At 35.5% G+C, this 20,107-nt stretch overlaps 1 protein-coding gene across 9 annotated transcripts in view; it reads right to left on the bottom strand.

Annotated features, from left to right (window-relative positions):
* Positions 1 to 312: 312 nt before the first annotated feature.
* The window catches only part of KANSL1L (KAT8 regulatory NSL complex subunit 1 like), a 134,010-nt gene continuing 114,215 nt past the window's right edge, over positions 313 to 20,107 (bottom strand). For 8 of the 9 annotated variants that reach the window (XM_078450914.2, XM_078450915.2, XM_060623347.3 and 5 more), the window contains 8 exons: positions 19,453 to 19,560; positions 11,320 to 11,448; positions 8,895 to 9,013; positions 7,789 to 7,913; positions 6,277 to 6,328; positions 4,986 to 5,098; positions 2,813 to 2,981; positions 313 to 1,922 (listed from right to left, as the gene is read on the bottom strand). In XM_078450914.2, coding sequence (XP_078307040.1) covers positions 1,692 to 1,922; positions 2,813 to 2,981; positions 4,986 to 5,098; positions 6,277 to 6,328; positions 7,789 to 7,913; positions 8,895 to 9,013; positions 11,320 to 11,448; positions 19,453 to 19,560 — 1,046 coding nt within the window. In that variant the 3' untranslated portion in view covers positions 313 to 1,691. The remainder of the gene's footprint in view (positions 1,923 to 2,812; positions 2,982 to 4,985; positions 5,099 to 6,276; positions 6,329 to 7,788; positions 7,914 to 8,894; positions 9,014 to 11,319; positions 11,449 to 19,452; positions 19,561 to 20,107) is intronic. The other variant, XM_078450919.2, reaches the window with a different exon arrangement.

Raw genomic sequence — 20,107 nt, 5'->3', positions numbered from 1 at the left:
TAGGCTAAAAGATGATAAGGTAGAGTTAATCCATAAATATTTAAAGTTGTGTCCCAAATTATACTTTGACAACAAATATGTATCTGCCACTTGCAAATAGTCTTGATATATGGCAAGAAATAACAGGACCTAAACTTTAGGCTACTATGAGTTTTGAGAAATAAAAAGTTTGAAAAATAAGAACATTAACACTTCTGCATAGAATAGAGCTTGCTTGTTTTTTTCCTATACTACAGTGTAAAAATTTGTTTTTGACTTAGGAAAGGTTTGTGCCATGAACAGGTGCCGTTTAATCAAATCAAACAACACGAGGCATATAGAAATAACTTTAATTAAAAAACTTACATAGAAGATTATAATGTCAGACATGACAAAAAGATTTGAGCTTATTTGCCTAGACAACTTGGGTTTGTCTGGCTTTTGTTTTCTTTTTAAAAAATAAATGTACAGTAAAACTACAAGCAAAAATTTGTCAGTTTTGAATTTGAATTTTTTTCCTTCTTTAAAGGGACTAGTAGAATTCCCCATCCCTAACAAAAACTTGGTGTCAGTCCCCCAGACTAGGCCAGGTGGCCAGGATTGTCAGTTATATGGGGACTATAACTTGAATAACCTTTTTTTTTACATGAGAGAAAGCGATTCATAAATTGTCCTCAACTTTTATATAGAAAAAATTATGTAATAGCTTCAAGAAGTTTCTTTAATGTATACTCCTGTATTCAGTACTGAAGCACTATCCTTTAAAAAAATTTCTCACTCTAGCATACACATGAGAATAGATTGGATAGAGTAACCTAATGGTAAGGAATGACCAAATTAACTAGAAATACAACATTTTTTACTTTCCTATTTGTTGCTCATTTTCACTTGGGGTCTTCTCTTCATGAGATACATAGGATAGATAAAACTCAAGTTTTAAAATTAGACCAGTATTTAACTCTGCTTTGCTTGTCTTAATCCGTTAGGAGTGAATAGAAGATGATCTGAATTTAGTCCAACAGATAACAGTGATTTCAAATAAAGGCATATTGTGTTATCTGGTATAGAAATTTCCACATATAACTTCTATTGGTTAAACATGTTTAAAATCTCCATAATCACTGGGAACCTGTGCTTTACAGTGCAGCTTACATTCCATGGGATAATTCATCCATGCATTTCAAGTGGAGTGGTCACTGCCAGTGTTTTTTAAAACTACGTGTGTGTACATGTATGTATATATGCGCTATACACACATATTTGTATATTCCCATATACAAAGGCATATATTTGAGGCAACTTTAATGAATTACCATAGAAATTACATAGAAATGTATAGGAAAAAGAGCGATCATTGATGCACAGGTGTTTCTGTGTGTGTACATATGTATGTGTGGGTATGAAGTCTTTTAAAAATTATTTACCCAGTAATACGATTTAACATCAGCTTGCAGCAGTTAATTTTCTGGTGCTTGTGATTTGCATCGTAAACACAAACGACTAGCACTTGTCTGTAGGTGAAAAGCTAGTTATTCCTGTGGTTCAAGGAAAAAGAGACCTACCTTGCCTGTTTTAAAACAGCATAAAAGATTAATACATGCAGTACATGCTCTTACTCTGGGATTGTGGCTGAGGGGGTGGGGGATGGAGAACAGGGCTTATTTTTTCCTCCTGCTTTCCATTCAGTTACATACTTTTTTAACCTTTCCCTGTCACCTGTTTTTTTTAACATGAGTAAGTCCTAGACCAAAAGGTTTGCCTTCTTCCATTTCATCCGTCTGCCTTTTTGGATGGTGACCGTTTTCTGGTGCACTAGTACAGAAGACTTCTCCACGGAAAACGGGGCTTGAACTTTCACTATGATCCTTTTTTTCATCTTGACATAGTAAGGCTTCTGTGTCTTCATCCTTCAGCGGAAAAGTCCGTCGTTCCCACCACAAAGACTGAAAGAAAGCGAAAACCTTTTCAGTTAAGTTTCAACTAATTTGTTTAAAGTTCATGTATCCAATAATCCTTAAATGTCAATTGTGTAATTATTGTTTGGTCCTTCAGCACGTCAATGTACACATTTTCATTTGGGCCTAAAGATCTAGCAACTCCAGTGGAACATACTGGCAATTGTTTAGAGACCTTTGGGAACTATCCTTTCACTTCACCCTCCCACAAAGAGGAAACGCCGCTATAAGGCACGGGTCTTCCTTATCAGCACAGGAGCGCTTTGGGAAAAGCCCCTTTAAAGGTGTTTGATCTACTTGAGTGTCTCCGTTTTCATCCCATAACTATCACAGACACCTACTGACTTTTCCTTCCCTGAGCTTTCTACGACTTGCCTATTAATTTTTATAGTTTCTGCTCTGTGTTCTAGATACAGTTCTTTTTCAACACCTACTTATGAAGAACAGTGCAAAAATTTATAGATGGTGTGTTAGAAATCATTCCCTGGGAGGTAAGAACTGGATCCACGGGGAGACAGGTAAAAATCTGTTATGAAGGGAAGAGAACTAGCTGACATTTGCTGTGTGCCAGGTGCTGTTCTCTCTAATCAGATTGGTGTCGTCATGAAACTTGGATAGAATCCCCATTTCCTAACAGATAAGTGAGTAGGTGGAGTTAGGTACTGACATGTTCTACAAAAAGATAAGGTGTGTATGATCAGTGACAGAACTAGAAAGTTGGCATACATATCCTCTGATCTGTACCCAGCAATTAACAGTGGATTGTTATGCTGAATTTGTTAATTGGCAACCAGCAGGTTTCTACAAACAGGTTTTCAAAAGGGTAAAAGGCATTGAAAAAGAGGTGTCACAGGTCATGTATATCATCTCATACTTACCTTGAGTTCTTGACTTTGATTTAAGGAAGGTGAGCCCCGTGTGCCCAGATCCTGGCTCTGCGGAGAAGGCTCGGCAGGACTCTCGGCAGCACAGTGCTGACCACCACCAAGGTCGTTAGGGTATTCTTTCAAGAGCAAGTCCTGTCCTTCAGCGTTTCTACTGTAAGCTCTAGCAAGAAAATCAAGAAAATATTTAATTACTATTTCTTGAGGTCTTAACGTTTTATGAACGACCCCTAAGTCCATTTAACTTGGTAGCTTTTCTTTAAACAGTTCTGCCCAAAAGATTTCTAAAAATTCATCTGTCAATCTTCCTGATGCTTTCTCAAAGACTTAAACAGTATGTTATGAATACTATTTTATGAAACTGCCAAATTATAATAGTGGGTTTCGGGTTTTCAAGGAGGGAGTTTTTGTTGTCTTATTTTTAAATAAGAAAGGACAGTTACTTGACCCTTACAGTCTTTCAGAGTTCCCAGAGTATTCTAAGACTATTATAATGTCATCCATGTAAGACTCGATTCACATTTTCCTCTGTACTTCTAGAAAATTATATCTCTGGAATGTGGAGAAAGAAGACAATTGAGTCTTATATGTGTGTTAAGATAACTCTTGGAATAAGGATCTACAAGAAATCTGGGTATTTTCAGACCTAAAGAGAGAAATGTGTTTTCAAAATACAGTTGAGGGGCACCTGGCTGGCTTAGTAGAGCATGTAACTCTTGATCTCGGGGTTGTGAGTTCGAGCCCCACATTGGGTGTAGCGATTACTTAAATAAAAGTACAGCTGACCCTTGATGAACACAGGAGTTGGGAGCACCAACCACTTTGTGCATTCAAAAATTCACATATAACTTTTGACTCCCTCAAAACTTAACTATTAATAGCTGACTGTTGACCAGGAAACCTTACCAGTAATATAAACCAGTCAATTCACACATTTTGTATATGTATTATATACTGTATTCTTACAGTAAAGTAAGCTAGAAAAATGAAATTTATTAAAATCGTAAGGAAGAGAAAATACATTTATAGTACTGTACAAAAATCTGTGTGTAAGTGGGCCCACATAGTTCAGACCACAAAGTTCAAACCTGTGTTTGAGGGTCAACTGTACTAAGTAAATGAGAGGTGCCCCCACACTAAATATAGTGACTACCCAGACTTCATGATCTTCCTTTCTGAGTTTCGGCTGTATTAAAACACAGTGAAATGTAAATATAAAATACCGTGGACTTTCTCAAATATATAATTACTAATTACGTTCTCAGGATTTAATCCTCCCTCCCCAAAAATCATATTCAAAGTATTTTAGACCAGGTGCTTTTTGTCTTTTAATTTTTTAAATGTTTACTTATTTTGAGAGAGAGAGGCAGAATACGAGCAGGGGAAGGGCAGAGAGAAAGGGAGACATGGAATCCAAAGCAGGCTCTGAGCTGTCAGCACAGAGCCCGACGCAGGGCTGGAACCCATGAACCTTGAGATCATGACCTGAGCTGCAGTCAGTCACTTAACCGATTGAACCACCCAGGTGCCCTAGACCATCTGCTTCTTAGACTGGACAGGTTTTTTGAGAAAATTTTTTAAGAAAAAATAATGTACTTTTTAAGTGGGCATGTTAAAATCGATCATCAAGATTCTAATCCCTAGTGTAAGGTCTGCTATTACAGTACAATGAGATGACCTACTTTAGGGAGAATTTTCACATTATTTGCTGAGTTAAATCTGTTCCTCAGGCTGACAATAAGCATGAGAAATGAGAGTGGAGGAAAATACAGAAACTCATTTCATTACTCTGTAATTAGCCAAAATGTATATATATATTTATTTTGACAGACAGCACGAGTGGGGGAGGGAGACAGAATCCCAAGGAGGCTTTGCGCTATCAGTGTGGACCCCAATGCGGAGCTCAATCTCACAAACCTGTGAGATCATGACTTGAGCCAAAATCAAAAGAGCTGGACGCTTAACTGACTGAGCCATCCAGGAGCCCCAGCCAAGATATATTTTGAATGTAAGCTCAGTAAATGCAGTGTTTCCCTCCTGTGCACAAATAACTGATGTTATACAGTATATACTTTTTCCTTTCTAGTGTCTTCCTCAATATTCATGCAGAATTTTGTTAATTCTACATGGATTTCATGGTTTTGGCTTTTAAATTGATAACACCTGCCTGCTGTTTCTTCTGTGCCACTTGCTTTGCTCCCATAGTGACCATCTGGCTTGCTCTCTCTCTTCATATTTTTTGTGTCTTAGGGAGAAGACTTCATCAGAAAGATCTTCTACCTGGAATTAGAAAGTTTTTCTTTTATCAGAAACATTTTGAAATAGAACAATTTCTCATCAAGAGAATATAGGAAGAAAACTCTAAAATTGAACTTCAAATTCGAAAATAGAGGGAGTGAACTTTTTTTTTTTTTTTTTTAAACTTTTTTACTTCTGGGTCATATTTGAAGACTTAACCTAGATTACAGATAGGTTCACAGTGCTTTGTATAAAAAATTCTTAATGCTTAATTCATTCAAAGGTTTGTATTTGATTGCCCTTTATGGAATACACTGTTCTCTTAACATGTTAATATCAAAGAAAAGTAAAACTGAAAAAAAAGAAAATTATTTTAACTAATGACTTATCATTCTAAGGTTCTAAGACTCTGGTGGTAGTGGTTTAAGAATTTGGGTTTCCTGGCCAGAACCATTCTGAACTAGGGAAGAGTGCATTGAAAAGTTGACTTGGTAGCTGAAGAACAGTCAGTGGGCCTAGAAAGATTATGACAGAGACAAAATGTCTTACATAATACAGCTTCTACAGATCATCACTTTCAAATTAATTTGGTTACACATTTTTCCCTGAAATTATGCTTGTCTTAATAGAAGTTTTACCCATACAGGCTCACAGTCCCTTTCCTTCAGTTCTAAAAATCTGAAAAAACACGTGTTCATAATTCATTTGGTGACATAGCCCGTTCTGGAATGATGAGGTTATTCCAATTTCTATAAATATTTCCCTACAGAAACATTAATATTTGATTATGAGAACTATGCTAGACTCCACATATGTCTTCTTTCTTAAGTCCAAAGTTTTCCAAATTCAAAAGCAACCTGTTCCCAAGGTTTTGAATATGGCATTGTAGGGTTGAATATTAAGACCACATCTCCTTAAACAGAAAAACAGGACTAATAACTGGAAATGAATATAGATATTAACATAAATTCAGTGTTTCAACAGTTCATGTAAGCAACTGACATGTTTTTCTTTATATGTTACTGTCTTTGCAAATCTAAATTTGCACAAAAACATTTTCCTAATGAAGTTAATATCCTTAATGAACTTTCTTTTCCTAAGTGAAAAACAAGTCAATGTATGCTAAAGGGCTTATATTTCCCTTGAGTTCCTCAAGTCCCAAATTAAGCAGGCTTCGTAATGTATACAGTGCAGTTATCCGTAAGTGAAAGGCAACTTACCTCTTCACCTACGTCATATTCATCCAGAGGCTGAAGAACAGCCATTCTCCAGCTGTTGAAGATACAAACCAGTTTCAGCTTATGTTAATCTAAGTGTAGCAGTTGTATTCTCTAAGCACAGCTAATGCAGTAGTGTTTTCTTTCCTTGGGACTTTCACAATTCAATGGTTGTATTTTCATACTTTATTTTTTTAAAGAGAAAAATTTCTATTATGAAAAGAAGATGAGACTTTACTTTTGGCCTTACAGTGAATAACTGTCTCTTCTGTGTAGCTGCATTTTATACCTAAGAATATACTAATTTTGAATTAAGTCAATAGATGGTGATACAGTGGCAGGAAGAAAAAACAAAAACAAAAAATCCCTCACTTGAGCATTTGCCAATTTCTTTGTGTGAAGACACCCGGCATGGCCTCTTGAGTTTAACCACTGGATCACAGAATTCCTCTATTTAAACAACCAACCCAGCCAGCCAGCCAGCTGCAGCCTACCAATGTCAATTGAAAAAACATCGTTGCTGCAGAACATCATAACTACAAATGGTACTCTGCTTCTGCAGAATGTCTCAACAAATTCTCTGTGGGATTTCTCATAATACCTCCTAGAATATTAAGAGTTCTTAATACCTCAAAGCAATTAGGAATAAGAGAATTCGAAATCAGCTAATATAGAGAGGGGTAGGAATTACTGTAGTTGTCACTGAGCTTATGTCTGTTTCCACCCTCTTCTGTCTACTTTCTGGTGCCAGATTCACATTCTGAAGAAACTGCTTTCATCATTGCTAAAAAACAAAACAAAGCAAGACTTTGACTAACTTCACTGCCACTAGGAAGCAGATCTGTGTATGGCATTCAGGGACCTCCATAATCCGGTTCTAATTTCTTTTGTAGCCATAACTTTATCACCCTATACAAAAACTTGGTCTCTAGTTTAGGCTTGCACACTTACCTGTGTGCCTTTGCTGTGGTTTCCCTGTGTGAATAAACTTTCTTCTTTTTCCCTCCTTCGTGATGCCCCACTAATATAATGTATGTATTGCTGACTTGGCAATACATCAGAATCTTATTTTTGTGGTCATAGGTGTTATTGTCTTGCAGTGAATACCCCTTGCAAAGGTAGTTGCTTTCTTTGAACCCTTTTTGCAGTCATTTACAGAACTGCATGTTAAAGAGCCAGGGTTATTTATTACTAAGCTTATTTACATCCCTAAATAGCCTTTAGTGCCATATATACATAAAAGGTAACTAAACATTGAAAAAAAGACTTAAGAGCGTTAAAGTTAAGTCTTAGGAATTCCCAATCCTTAATAAAAACAGAGGTAGGGTGATAATATATGGCACTTTTTTTCAGCAGGAGTAATGTAAAGGTTTCTTTCACCGTTCTCCCTCCATGGTTCTCTAAGTGGAAGACAGGAGAGAGGAACATCTTCCTTTCATTAATTAAAATTTTAACTTCACTTTGAAAATTTAAGTTTACTCAAGAAGGAAGAGAAAAAGATGTAAGTATACATACCTTGGAGTAAGTATTTCCTTATATTGGAGTTTCTCCAACTTAGCCGGGGCAACTAATGACATGGGAATCACGATATTATCTATGTCATAAGAGCTCTCGCTTCTCAATCTCCGTCGTGCAGTATTCTACAAGGTAGGAGGACAGCAACTCAACAACAGTATCTCGTTACCTGTGATGATGCCCTCCTTTCATGAGGGCTAGAAGAGGTGTACTGCATACATGTTTTATAAATACGTTGTGATAGAGTGGACTATAAAATGTTAAAAACAAGCACACCTCTCCTTTGTAAAACAACACAATCCCTTCGGCAGGTGTGAAGTGTACATTTGTGTACGCATACAAGCCTATTTTTAAGACCATAAAAAATAGGAATACCTTAAAATGTCAAACTCTTACCAGAGGTTACCATAAAGCACCCAAATGTCAAGGAAATGATCATTTAACAAGCACACTTATTAGGAAAGAATATGAAATATTTGGTGTACCATTTAGTAAAGATCATTTTTTATAATCTTCATTTGTGTGTTCCTGGTCCCTGAGCTTTACAGTTTCTTCTAAACCCTTTCACCTTTTAACCCCTACTCAGACCAGATGACAAAACAGTAAGAACAACACAAGTGCTGGATTCTTATTAGCAAGACTAAATTTAGCTTCCTGGTAAGGAGTAGGGATGGTTATGATAGTTTCTCACAGGAGAAACCAAAAACTATAATCAAGGATTACTGAGCAATTAGCTCACTAGTAAAAAAGTTTAATACAGTTTATTGCTTCCTAAGAAGATCATTTTAGGGGCGCCAGGGTGGCTCAGTCAGGCATCTGAATTCAGTTCAGGTCATGATGTCATGATTCATGAGTTACGAGCCCCGCATCAGGTTCCCTGCTGTCAGCACAGAGCCCACTTCAGATCCTCAGTCCTCTCCTCTTTTGCCCCTCCCCACCTTGCTCGCTCGCTCTCTCCCTCTCTTTCAAAAACAACAAAAACCGGGCCGGTATGTACAAGTAAAATAAGGCTATTAAAGATTAACAAAATACTCTATACGTTTTTTTACTGGCCAGTTTTAAAAATCTACAAGCAATTTTAGGGTTCAGTATACCAAAAAACCTACTTGTGATGATGAATTCTGGGTTCTTGGTATAACATTGACATTAGTAACAGCAGTAAAATTGTTATGGGATCCTGGTTCTGTGCGTTGAAAAGCAAATTCTTCAAATCTAGTTCTTTCTCCTGCCATGGAAAGAACCATTGAGAATGTCATACATTAAACATGGTGATAGGTCTTAAAATTACTTTCCTAATTAGGTAACATTCCTTATCTGTTTGATCTTTTTATTTTTAAAACTTATGTATCAAAAACAATTAAGGAAATGAAAAAAATCTTACCCACAGTTCTGTCACAATTATTTCCATTTTCTTTTAATCCAGTACCTCTAATTTCTTTAATCTCCCTTCTCTTCACTCTGTTCATGTTTTCTGTAATGCCTGTTATTTGGATGTTAACATCCAAAGACTTACCCCCTTAATTTTCTGTTTTTTTCATTTTGACTTTTTAATTTCTGGGAGATTTCCTTTCCTTAACTTGATCTTCTGACCATTCTACTGAGACTTTGTCTACTAATACATTAAATTATTAATTTCTAATTACATAGGAAAATATTTTTCCATTTGTTTTGATTCCCTAATTGTGAATATATATTTATTCACTTATTTTCTGCCCTTGCTTATTTTACTTTAGTACTGATCTTAGAAAGTATTCTGTGTAATATAAAATTTAATACCCAGTCCATACTTCTATTTTTCTAGTTGTTAAAAAATGTCCTTTATGGTTAGTAGTTTCTTCAAATCAGGATCCATATATTGAAATTAGTTACTGTCTTTTAAGTTTCTTACAATCTAGAAGAGTTTGTTTTTCATGATATTTGTTAAAGAGACCAGCTACCTTGCTCTTTCGGGAGTTACCTATTTACTTTGTAGTCTGGCTCTTACCTGTTCTGTTCCTGTATTCCCACCAAACTTGAAGTTATAAAGTTAGATCAATTCAGGTGAAACATTGTAGATCTTAGGTAATCTGAACTTCATAGTGGTTCTTATTAAGAGATGCAAGTTTTCCTGTGTGTTGGTATGTAGATAGTCCTCAACTTAGCAATGGTTCTACTTAGGATTTTTCAACTTTATGACAGCCCCAAAGTGGCATGCATTCAGTAGAAACCGTACCTTGGATTTTGACCTTTTTCTGGGATAGCGGTGTGGTTGGACACCCTTAGGCTGGGCAACAAACTGCAACTCCTAGTCAACCATGTGATCATGAAGATAAACGATGGATATACTTAAAACCATTCTGTACCCATACAGCCAGTCTGTTTCTCACTTTCATTATAGTATGCAAGAAGTTACAAGAGATACTCAACACTTTGTGTTAGAGGATTTTGCCGAACTGTAGGCTAATGTGTTTTTAGCACATTGAAGGCTAAGCTATGGTGTTTGGTAAGTTAGGTGTATTAAATAATTACTGACTCAAGATATTTTCAACTTACCATGGGTTTATCAGGATACAACCCTGTTGTAAGTTGAAAGAGAAAGAGCTCTATATATAAGTAAGTTCCTCAAAAGCTAGGTGACTCTTGGTTGTCCTAAGATTGAGGCACTAAAAAGCACAATGGAATCTCTGGATGTGGCCCAGGAGTTTAATTTTGTGCCACGCTACCTTATCAGGTAGTGACTTGGGCTGTTAAGGTGGGATTTCTAGAGACAGTAGTGATAAATGTGTTAAATTCATCAAGTATAATTAGTCCAGCACATCTTGAATGCAATTTCTAAGTTTTTGGGTATATTGACATATTACATCTGGGGAATACTTGACTAATGAGTATAGTGTTCTGTCCACTGGAACAATGAACAAGAACCAAAAAAGTATATAGATAATTTGCATATATATTTCCTGGTAAGTTTTATTTTTTAATCATTATTTGCAATAATTCTGGAAACAATCTGATAGTCCCAAGTCCCCACAACAAAAATCCCACTTTGTATTATTAGAAGAGTTATAGTTTCAAAGAGATCTGTTGACCATTTTGGAACTATAAGTTCCTAAGAGAAAGTGAACTACTTGGTTGAGTTACCTTTGGTGAATCTCAGCCAATTTCTCAAAATTCTAAGGAAGCTTCAGTGAATTGACACCCCCACAGTAAGTCCCCGAAATGGTAATACATTTCTGTGAGGAGACTTTGTACTGACATACTCGGAGTCCAGAACACAACCCTGGAGGCTTAAGTTCTGTTTCGGAGGATAGTCAGTAGAAGATAACTCTGGACAGGGAAAATAGGAAGGAAATCCTTAATTGCCATTAGTGGATGGATGCCCAGTCCACAGATCATTCTGAATTGACTATATGAATATGCTGTAATGTTTACAGGACCATGGATATTTTGTGTAATTAGTGATTATTCTGGATTACCATGAAGCAGAGGTTCTTTGAAGATCAGAATTTACTTTCAGTTTTTAGTACTAGTGCTCACATCCTCATTTTAACCTACCTAATGCTGTTTCACTCAAGTGTCTTTTCTTTCTTCCCTGGAACAGCTGTACAGAAGATTCTGACCTTATCTGAGGCTTGCATGTAGGAGAATATCCATTTCTCCATTGATTCAGAGAAGTATTATGTACTAAAACAAATAGAAAGGAAATGTGAAGTTTCTTTCCCTTGACACAGATAATGAACGTGTTAATTTCTTATAACACTGCAGAACATTAATTTACCAGTTCAGAATTACATATGAAATACTTCTATACCAAAATGGAATGATCGTATACTGAAAATACCCATAATAAGATTCCTTAAAAACCTCTTCCATAAGCATCCAATTTCCTATAGTTGCTCCATTATTTGAAGGGGCTGAAAAGGTGACCTGTTCTCGAAGTCTTCTAAATTGCAAAATTTTATAGAGGAGGTTGGTTCACATCTGTAAATGTTGCCTGAGGATGATATGAATCCTTACGTTAGCCCCTGCTCACCCTTCAATGTGAAAATAATTCAGGATCAAGTAAGATCCTACAGAATTATAAGAGACTGGGACCTCTTAAGGGCAAGAACCAGATTTCATCAAACTGACGGTACCTAGCACTGTTCTTTCAATTTTAAAAGCAATGTATTTTCTAAAACTTTTAGGGTCACTTAATGTCTCTATGCCTCAGTTGCCTTATCTGTAAAATAGGGAGAAGTGCACCTATCATGGGATTATGAGGATTAAATGAGTTAATCCCTGTAATGGTCATTAGGAGGATACCTACCCGAAGTATTTAATAAATGTTCGTTTCTTCATGATTATTATTGTCTATCTGAAACCCATATTTCCAGTACTGGATTAAGAACCAAATTGGCTTTTTTTGAAGGGGTTGGAGATGTGGAAAGGAATGGAAAAAGAAATGTAGGCCTAAGTGCCAAATTCTCACCAACACTGAAAAACAGAGTGTGGTCTACCAACAGTAACCAGACTCTGATTACCAGATGACAAAGCACCCTAAAAGTAACAAAAGTTTTATACATAGACACACAGATGTGCATATACACATATATATACACACACATTAGCAAGCAATAAAAGGGAACTTGTGAGTAAAGCAGAATTTGTGAGGAATCTCTGAAAGACTAATACCACGTGGAATTTGGAGAGCAATCAAGGTAAAAGCACATGAGAAAGTGCTGCCACAAAACTATGACCATCAAAGGTGCTCTAGACCTGGAGGAAATGAAAGTGGAGGATAATTACTTAGATGGACAGTTAACTGAAAGGATGACTACACATGCCAACTTCTCAGCCACACTCCTTGAGATTATCTGTCTTAATAGATAACAAAATCCAAGCCGAGCAGAGAAATGGATGAGAAAGCAATACTAAGTGCCTCACTTTGAACTATGTCCTGCCTGACCTTAACTGCTCCTGAAAACAGTATATACTGCAACTTCTACCCATCCAGGGAAAGGATCCCCTAAATAGCAGTGGCAGAACAGTCTTAATAGTGAATATGAAAAAAAAAAAAAAAAAAAAAAGGGGGCGCCTGGGTGGCTCAGTCGGTTAAGCATCCAACTTCAGCTCAGGTCACAATCTCGCAGTCCGTGAGTTCGAGCCCCGCATCGGGCTCTGTGCTGACAGCTCAGAGCCTGGAGCCTGCTTCAGATTCTGTGTCTCCCTCTCTCTCTGCCCCTTCCCAGTTCATGCTCTGTCTCTCTCTGTCCCAAAAATAAATAAACGTTAAAAAAAAATTTTTTTTTTAAATAGTGAATATGAACTGTAAAGGTGAGAACACAAGACTCCAAAAATCTGAATACCAACACCGTAAAAGTCAAAGATGTAGAAATGAACCATCTCAAGTAATAGTGAATGGATGCACAGAATACAGTTAACAAGACTGAAACAACTAACATTGCCAGAAGAAACAGGCAAAAGGCCCCACTAGAGAGCCCTCAGAAGTGGAAAATATGTTCAAATTTAAAAACAACCATCACTAACTGGACTGAATGATACAGTGGACATGGGCTAAACATCAAAATCTAGGTTGAGAACTATACAACTCAAAGGAATAGAGTGATAGAAAATATTGGGGGGGGGGGGGAGGGGACAAACCAAAACAGGGTAACAGAATGAATGGTAGCCAATGTTGAAGAAATAGGCCAAAGTTTTTCCACAATGATATTAACCCTAAGATTTCAAGAACTCAATTGGCTGTCAAGACAAGTGGAGGGGGAAAAAATGCTAATCTTACAGCACATCACAATGGAGATATCCTAAAACTTACCAGAAAAGGGATAAGATTACTGCAAAGAAATGATCAAATTGGCCAGGCAAGACTACCTGCATGAAAACAGAAAGTGACCTTAAAGAGCTCAGGGAAAATGGCGGAATTCTAAGATGGCCCCAAGATTTCTTACCACCCAAAGACTTCAGAGAAAGATGTCACAAAGAAAACAAAACAAGATGGCAGGCATAATTCTAAACTCATTTCTAGAAAGGGTAACTAGAATTGTGAGGTTTTAAAATTGTATGTGCCTGGCATGGGCAGGTATTCCAATAATGCCATCTCTTGTTTTAATGGAAACATTTCTGGAGTATTTTCAAACCAATTCCAGTCAATTCACTCTTCTTTTCTAAAAGCAATTCATCACCTTCCTTTTTTTCTAAAAGCAAGTCAAACTTTTTTAAGAAACTTTAACCTTCCCTAAGGTGATACTTAATTTTAATCATTTTTTTACACTTACTTTTCCTTATTGTCTTGTGAGGTTGCAATGGACTCTTGAAACAGTAGGAAATATGACAACTGAAAAACTATACATTCTCTTCGTCTATTTATAACCCTCTCAGCCTTTCAGTGCTTGCTCTCCAAAATCCTCTCCTAGATTCTATCCTAAAACACACTTTGACCCCATATCTCTCCTGTCTCCTGCCTTCCCTTTCATTTATTCATTAACTATAAAGACTTAATTACAATACCAAGTACCCTAGGGACACTGGTGAGCACAGTCATGATCCCTGCCCCTAATGGGCTTTACAGGCATTATCTCAAATAATTGCAACCAATGTGTAACAGAAAAGAGAAGTGCTATTTAGAGAAGTTAATGGGAGTATGTAAGAGAGCTCTAGGAAAAGTACCCCAGGTAAAGTGGTAGATTTCAAATATGAATAGAAATAACTGATGTCAAGGGGAAGAGAATGGTATGTATAGAGAGGCCCAACAGGAAGCCAGATAAATTTGGCAACAGAACCGTGGCTAGGTAGTATAGAGTAAGGAGAATAGTGAAAAAGAACCATGAACAGGTAGGAGCCATCCTGTGTGGGTAGAGCTTTAGGGGTCCCTCAATAATACTTCCTTTCAAATAATTTTAAGTTATAGTGGTGGGGAGCAGGTGTGATATAAGTAGCTTTGCATCTTGAAAAGATCACAAGCTACAGGGATTGGAGAGAAGGAAGAACTGATTAGGCTATTTCAGCAGTATAGATAAGGGATCATTACACTGGACTCTGAAAGTGGTAGAAATGAAGACAGAGGAGCATATTTGAAATGATTAAGATCAAAAGGACAATGGGCTTAGATATGAGAACATGTAGGTGAAGAAACCTGAGCCCTAGGTTTTTGGCTTGTGTGAGTTTCAGCGCTACTGTTCCTCTCATCTGTCCACTAAAAAAATAAACTTCATTTTGACAATTTCAGACTTGCAATAGTAAAAAGAAGTCCCATATACCCTTTACTCAGATTCTGCAAATGTTACCATATTTGCTTTATCCTTCTGAACTCCAATGAAATTAAGTTGTTGACATGATGTACCTCTATGTCAATATGTATTTTTCAAAAACAAGGGCATTCTCTTACATGGCCACACAACCATCAAAATGAAATTAATACTATTAGCTAACTATGAACTTCATAGAATTTCACCAATTATTCCTATAATGTTATTTATAGAAAACTCTGTTCACTCTGCATTTGTCATATCTCTAAAGTTTTCTTACATCTGAAACTGTTCCACTGTTGTCTTCCATGACTGCATGTTTTGATGAATACAGGCCCTTAATTGGCTTTGCCTGGTATTTCCTCATGATTAGCTACTAATCATTCAGTCTTCGACCCACTACAATTTGTCTTTTCCCTACTTGTTACCTGAAGTCAGTTGTGCTTTCTTAATTGCCAATTCTGGACGACAGAGGATAAATACAAGCTCTGTGGCAAAGCTCGCAAACATCCATCTACTTACCTTCACACGGTTTACCCTATAAGAATACCAGGCATTCTGAATATACTTAAACACATCACCCTGTCTTATGGTTCCGTGACAAATCACATGTTTGTTTCCATTTTAAAACCAATATAGGTCCAAGCATTTGAATCACCTGGGACCTTGTTAGAAATCCAGAATCAGACTTCATTCCAGGATTAACTGAACCAGAATCTGCATTCTAACAATATCGCCCAAGTAATTTGCACATAAAAGTTTGAGAAACAATGATTTGGAACACTTTGCTCTTCTTCCTTTAAATTCCAATTGAGTATTTAAAGCTACACAATTTAAATACAATTGAGTATTTAAAGTATTTAAAGGCTGGCATCACCATCTTTCTGGAGTTCCTCTTGCCCTTCCCCCATCACTCTGCCTTCCTCCAGGCAGAGTTCTACACTCCCTCTCCTTTTTAGAATGTTTTTGTCATATCTGTGCTCACATCATTTTAATAGTTATTTGAGTGTCTGCTTCCCCCTATTACATTATAATTTCTTTGATTCCCTGTGATTCAAATTTGATTCTTTAGCACTTAGTCTGCCTGGCACAGAGTCTATGATCAATAAATGTTGAACTCTAGTTTTACTTAATTCTACAGAAATCACTTAACAATAAAAGAAAAAATAACAAGCGACTATTCCAGACATGCTTATATACGATGAAACCTAATTAACCCTTAATTATTTGGGTTTGGAGTGGTAGGGGAAGAAAATAAGGGAGGAGAGATCGAGATACAGAAGACTACATACTCAGATGATTTGCCTAATAATACAGCAGCACTCATCTCAAATGTCTTCCATTCCTAGCTCTTAATTCCCCCTGACTAGCATGGCAATGCATTACTGGTATGTTACCATTAATTCTGTGACTAACACAGTTACACTGCCCTATCTTTTTAAGTCAAATAGATAAACAGAACAACATTAGAAAAAAATATAATCACCTAATCTCACTTATCTAACAGTATGTAATTTCAGTTTTGCATATTCCCTTTCAGTTATACATGTGCATACATTTCATATTCACATTTCAAATGGAGTTTAACTTATTTTTCAAATTTGATAATTCACAAATTATTTTTTCAGATGGTTGCCTAACACTCTTCTAATTAGAGATAATATCATTTAACTATTCCCTAGCTATTAGAGCTGGTTGTTGTTAATCATGATATGTCTATTATGGTCATTCTTAAAATAATCATCTTCATGCATACATATTTTCTTTTTTAAAGATCAGTCTAAGGAAAAATTTCAAGTAGTAGAATTATATCATGAAAAATTACCTGCACATAACCTATATTTTCCTGCATTTCTTTAGATTTTTCTCCCCTAAGCATAGGCAACTGCTGCTTGTCCTTAGTGCTTTCCACTTATTTTTTTTAACTTTTTACTGTGGAAAAATTTCAACAAACACAAATGAGGAAGAGAAGAATGAACTCCCCTGTGCCTATATTCATAACCAATGATTACAAACTGGTGACCAATCTTGTTTCATCTTTTTCCCCACTAACTTTTTTTTGCTGGCCTATTTTAAAGCAAATCCTGGACTGCCTATCTTCTATCTTGTCCTCGACGTATGTGTGAGCTTGAATTTCTAACAGATAAAAAGTGTGTGTTGATGTAACCACATGCATTACTACATCTAACAAAATTAATTCACTAATACTCAACAGCCTGCATGTTCAAATTTCAAATTTTTATTATCTCAAAAATTGTGTGTGCTTGTACAGGTGACTTGTTCAAATCAGGATCCCCAAAAGGCCCACATGTTACATTTGGTTGAAAGAAGAATGAACATTTTTATATGGTTATAATCAGACCATACACAGAAGTAAAACTTTTTTGTCCTTTTCTATCACTTAACATTCTTTAATGTTTCCATCCTTACATGAACTTTTAAGATATTTTTAAAAGCTGTATGTCCCACTGTGTTGGTTAATCACATCTCAATTATGCTCTGTTTCCAATTTCCCATTAACACAAATAGTGTTTAAAATGAATATATTTGTAAATATAAATGAATATATTTGTATTTAGCATTAGACTAGGTTATTAGAAATGGATGTATTGGGTCAGAAAACAGAGTTAGCAGTTTAGTAAACATTAATTGTAAGCAAGTGAACAAGTAAACAGTGTTTTTCTTCAATGAGTTTATTTTTAAAAACAGGTAGTTTAAGGGCGTTGTCATTCATTTCCCAGTACTTTCCAAAAGGTTTGTATTCTTAATGCTACCTAAAATATTTGAGGGTCCTGTTTTTACTACACACAGTCTTGCCAGAATTGATGATTATAATGTTTAAATGTCTTAACGTAATCAGAAGATAGTAAATGTTTAGCACGGTGTCTGCACATAAGCACTCAGTATATGTTACTTATGATTATCATTTTCATTATTATCATCATTAAATACATCTAGTTTTTCTTATAATTCTTTTAAGACATCATTTTTAACATTTAACTCTTTAATCCATCTGGAATGTATTTAATGTTCACCCATCTTAAATTTATTTTAATGTGCTGTATGTGGTAGAGATCTCAATTGTTCCCCCAAAATCATTGTTTAATCCACTGATTACAAAGGAAACTTAGTTGTTTAAAACATGAATTCTTTGAGCCTGATTGTTTGGATTTGAATCCTGGCCCTATCACTTCCCCAAATGTGACTTTGAGAAAATTAGTCAAGGAGAAAAACAATAATGTTACTCACTTTACATGTTGAAATACTGTCTTCTGACAGGAACAGGGTATTTCTATTTAGGCACATCATCTTGCATTCCTCAATAAAACTTTGGAAGTTTTCTTTCGTGTAGACCCTTACAAATTTAATTAATCCTAGATAGTTTATATTTTCATTGTTAATATCTCAAAAATTCCTTTACATATTGTAAATGGTTATTATTGGTATTTATAAAAGCTGCTGATTTCTATAAATATATTTTAAATTCCTATACTTTTTCAGACTCCCAATTTTAACAGGCATTCAGTTGATTCTTGAGTTTTTGAGGTAGATGATTATTTCATCTAGAAATAATTTATCTCAGTTTGTATGAATTTTCTGATGTTAGAAAGATTTCAGCCTTGTAGATGGTCAAAATATGTTGATGTTTCTCTTCTTGTTTCCAAGCATAGGCAATGTCCCTGCCCCCATTCATAATACTGAAAACAATTTCACTGTAATTCTTCAAGTTTTATTTTGTAATTTTAGTGTTTTATTTCAAGTTCTTGAAACCAACTAGAATTTATTCTGATACATGGTATGAAATAAGTATGTAAACAAAATTTCCCCCAAAAGACTAACAATACTAAAAATATTGTTTACTGAATAATTCTCCACATTCTCATGAATTTACAATTCTTCCCTTACATTATAAAGTATAAGCTATATAGTCTGCTTCATGGATTTACTTTCCTAATTGTATGCAAAATCTATGCTAATAATTATTACATATTTTTGTCATGTTTCCATATGTGGTTAAGATGGATTCTCTGAATACTTCTTCCAGCAGTTACTTTGTATTTTCCCATTTATTCTTCCCAGTGGGCTTTCCAATTATTTTGTTAAGGTAACCAAATCTATTAGAACTTCAAGTTATAAACCAATAGGAAGAACTGATATCCTTATTAATCTTGTCTAGGAATGCTGTTTCTCTAAGTGTATTTAGATTTCCTTTTATATTTACTAATAACATTTCATAATTTTCATTCAGTATCACACTTCTTCTTAAGATCACTCCTGTGTATTTTCTATTTGTGTGTGTGTGGTAATTTGTAAAAAGTGAATATTAAAAATTAAGGATTTAGATTTGTTCTTCTGTTAAATTTTATTTCCTTAGAAAGCAAAAACAGTGAGTATCAGAAAGATGTAAAACATATATAAAGTACAAGATTTGTAAATGACATACCAGGTGATGGAGATATGACACAGTCTCCTACTAATTTATTTTCAGCAAGATCTCCTTTTATTTCAGTCTTTTTTAGCAATGTTTCAAAGTGAAAATGAAGAGGCACATCTGGCAAAATAAAGTAAAAGTACTTTGAGTGAATACCATTCTTTACGGACTCTAATATTAAGATTGCTTTCTTTCTCTAAGTAGCACATAAGCTTAGAAAAATAAGCAAAAGCTTAAAATGTCACAACTATCAGAAGTGGCAAAATACTCTTTCCCAACATACAGACAGAAATTTGGAAATTACTGATTATATGCTGTAAATAAACAAAAACTCTGATGATGAACAAGTTCATAAACCAAAATAATAAGATGATAGAAATTATTAGTATTAATAAGTAGTATTCATAGATGAAACAAATGCAGCCAAAGGTCTTGAATAAAACAGAGTAAAACCCGGCCAACTAAGTTCATTCCACCCACCCCCACAAACTTGACATTTGAAATAATGAGGTTTCTAAAAGATACATAATTTTAATTACTTGAGGGAAAACCACTGTAATTCAGATGCAACATTTTATAAAAATACCAAGGTTCACATTCCCTTAGTTTACTAGTATTGTGAATGACAAAATGCACTTTCACATACAGACTAGTTCCTTTCCTTCAA

Source organism: Panthera onca, chromosome C1 (assembly GCF_046562875.1).
Source record: "Panthera onca isolate mPanOnc1 chromosome C1, mPanOnc1 haplotype 2, whole genome shotgun sequence".
In the NCBI taxonomy this organism is placed as follows: domain Eukaryota; kingdom Metazoa; phylum Chordata; class Mammalia; order Carnivora; family Felidae; genus Panthera; species Panthera onca.
Note: the sequence above shows the minus strand (reverse complement) of the source record. Positions and strands in the feature narration are given on the sequence as shown.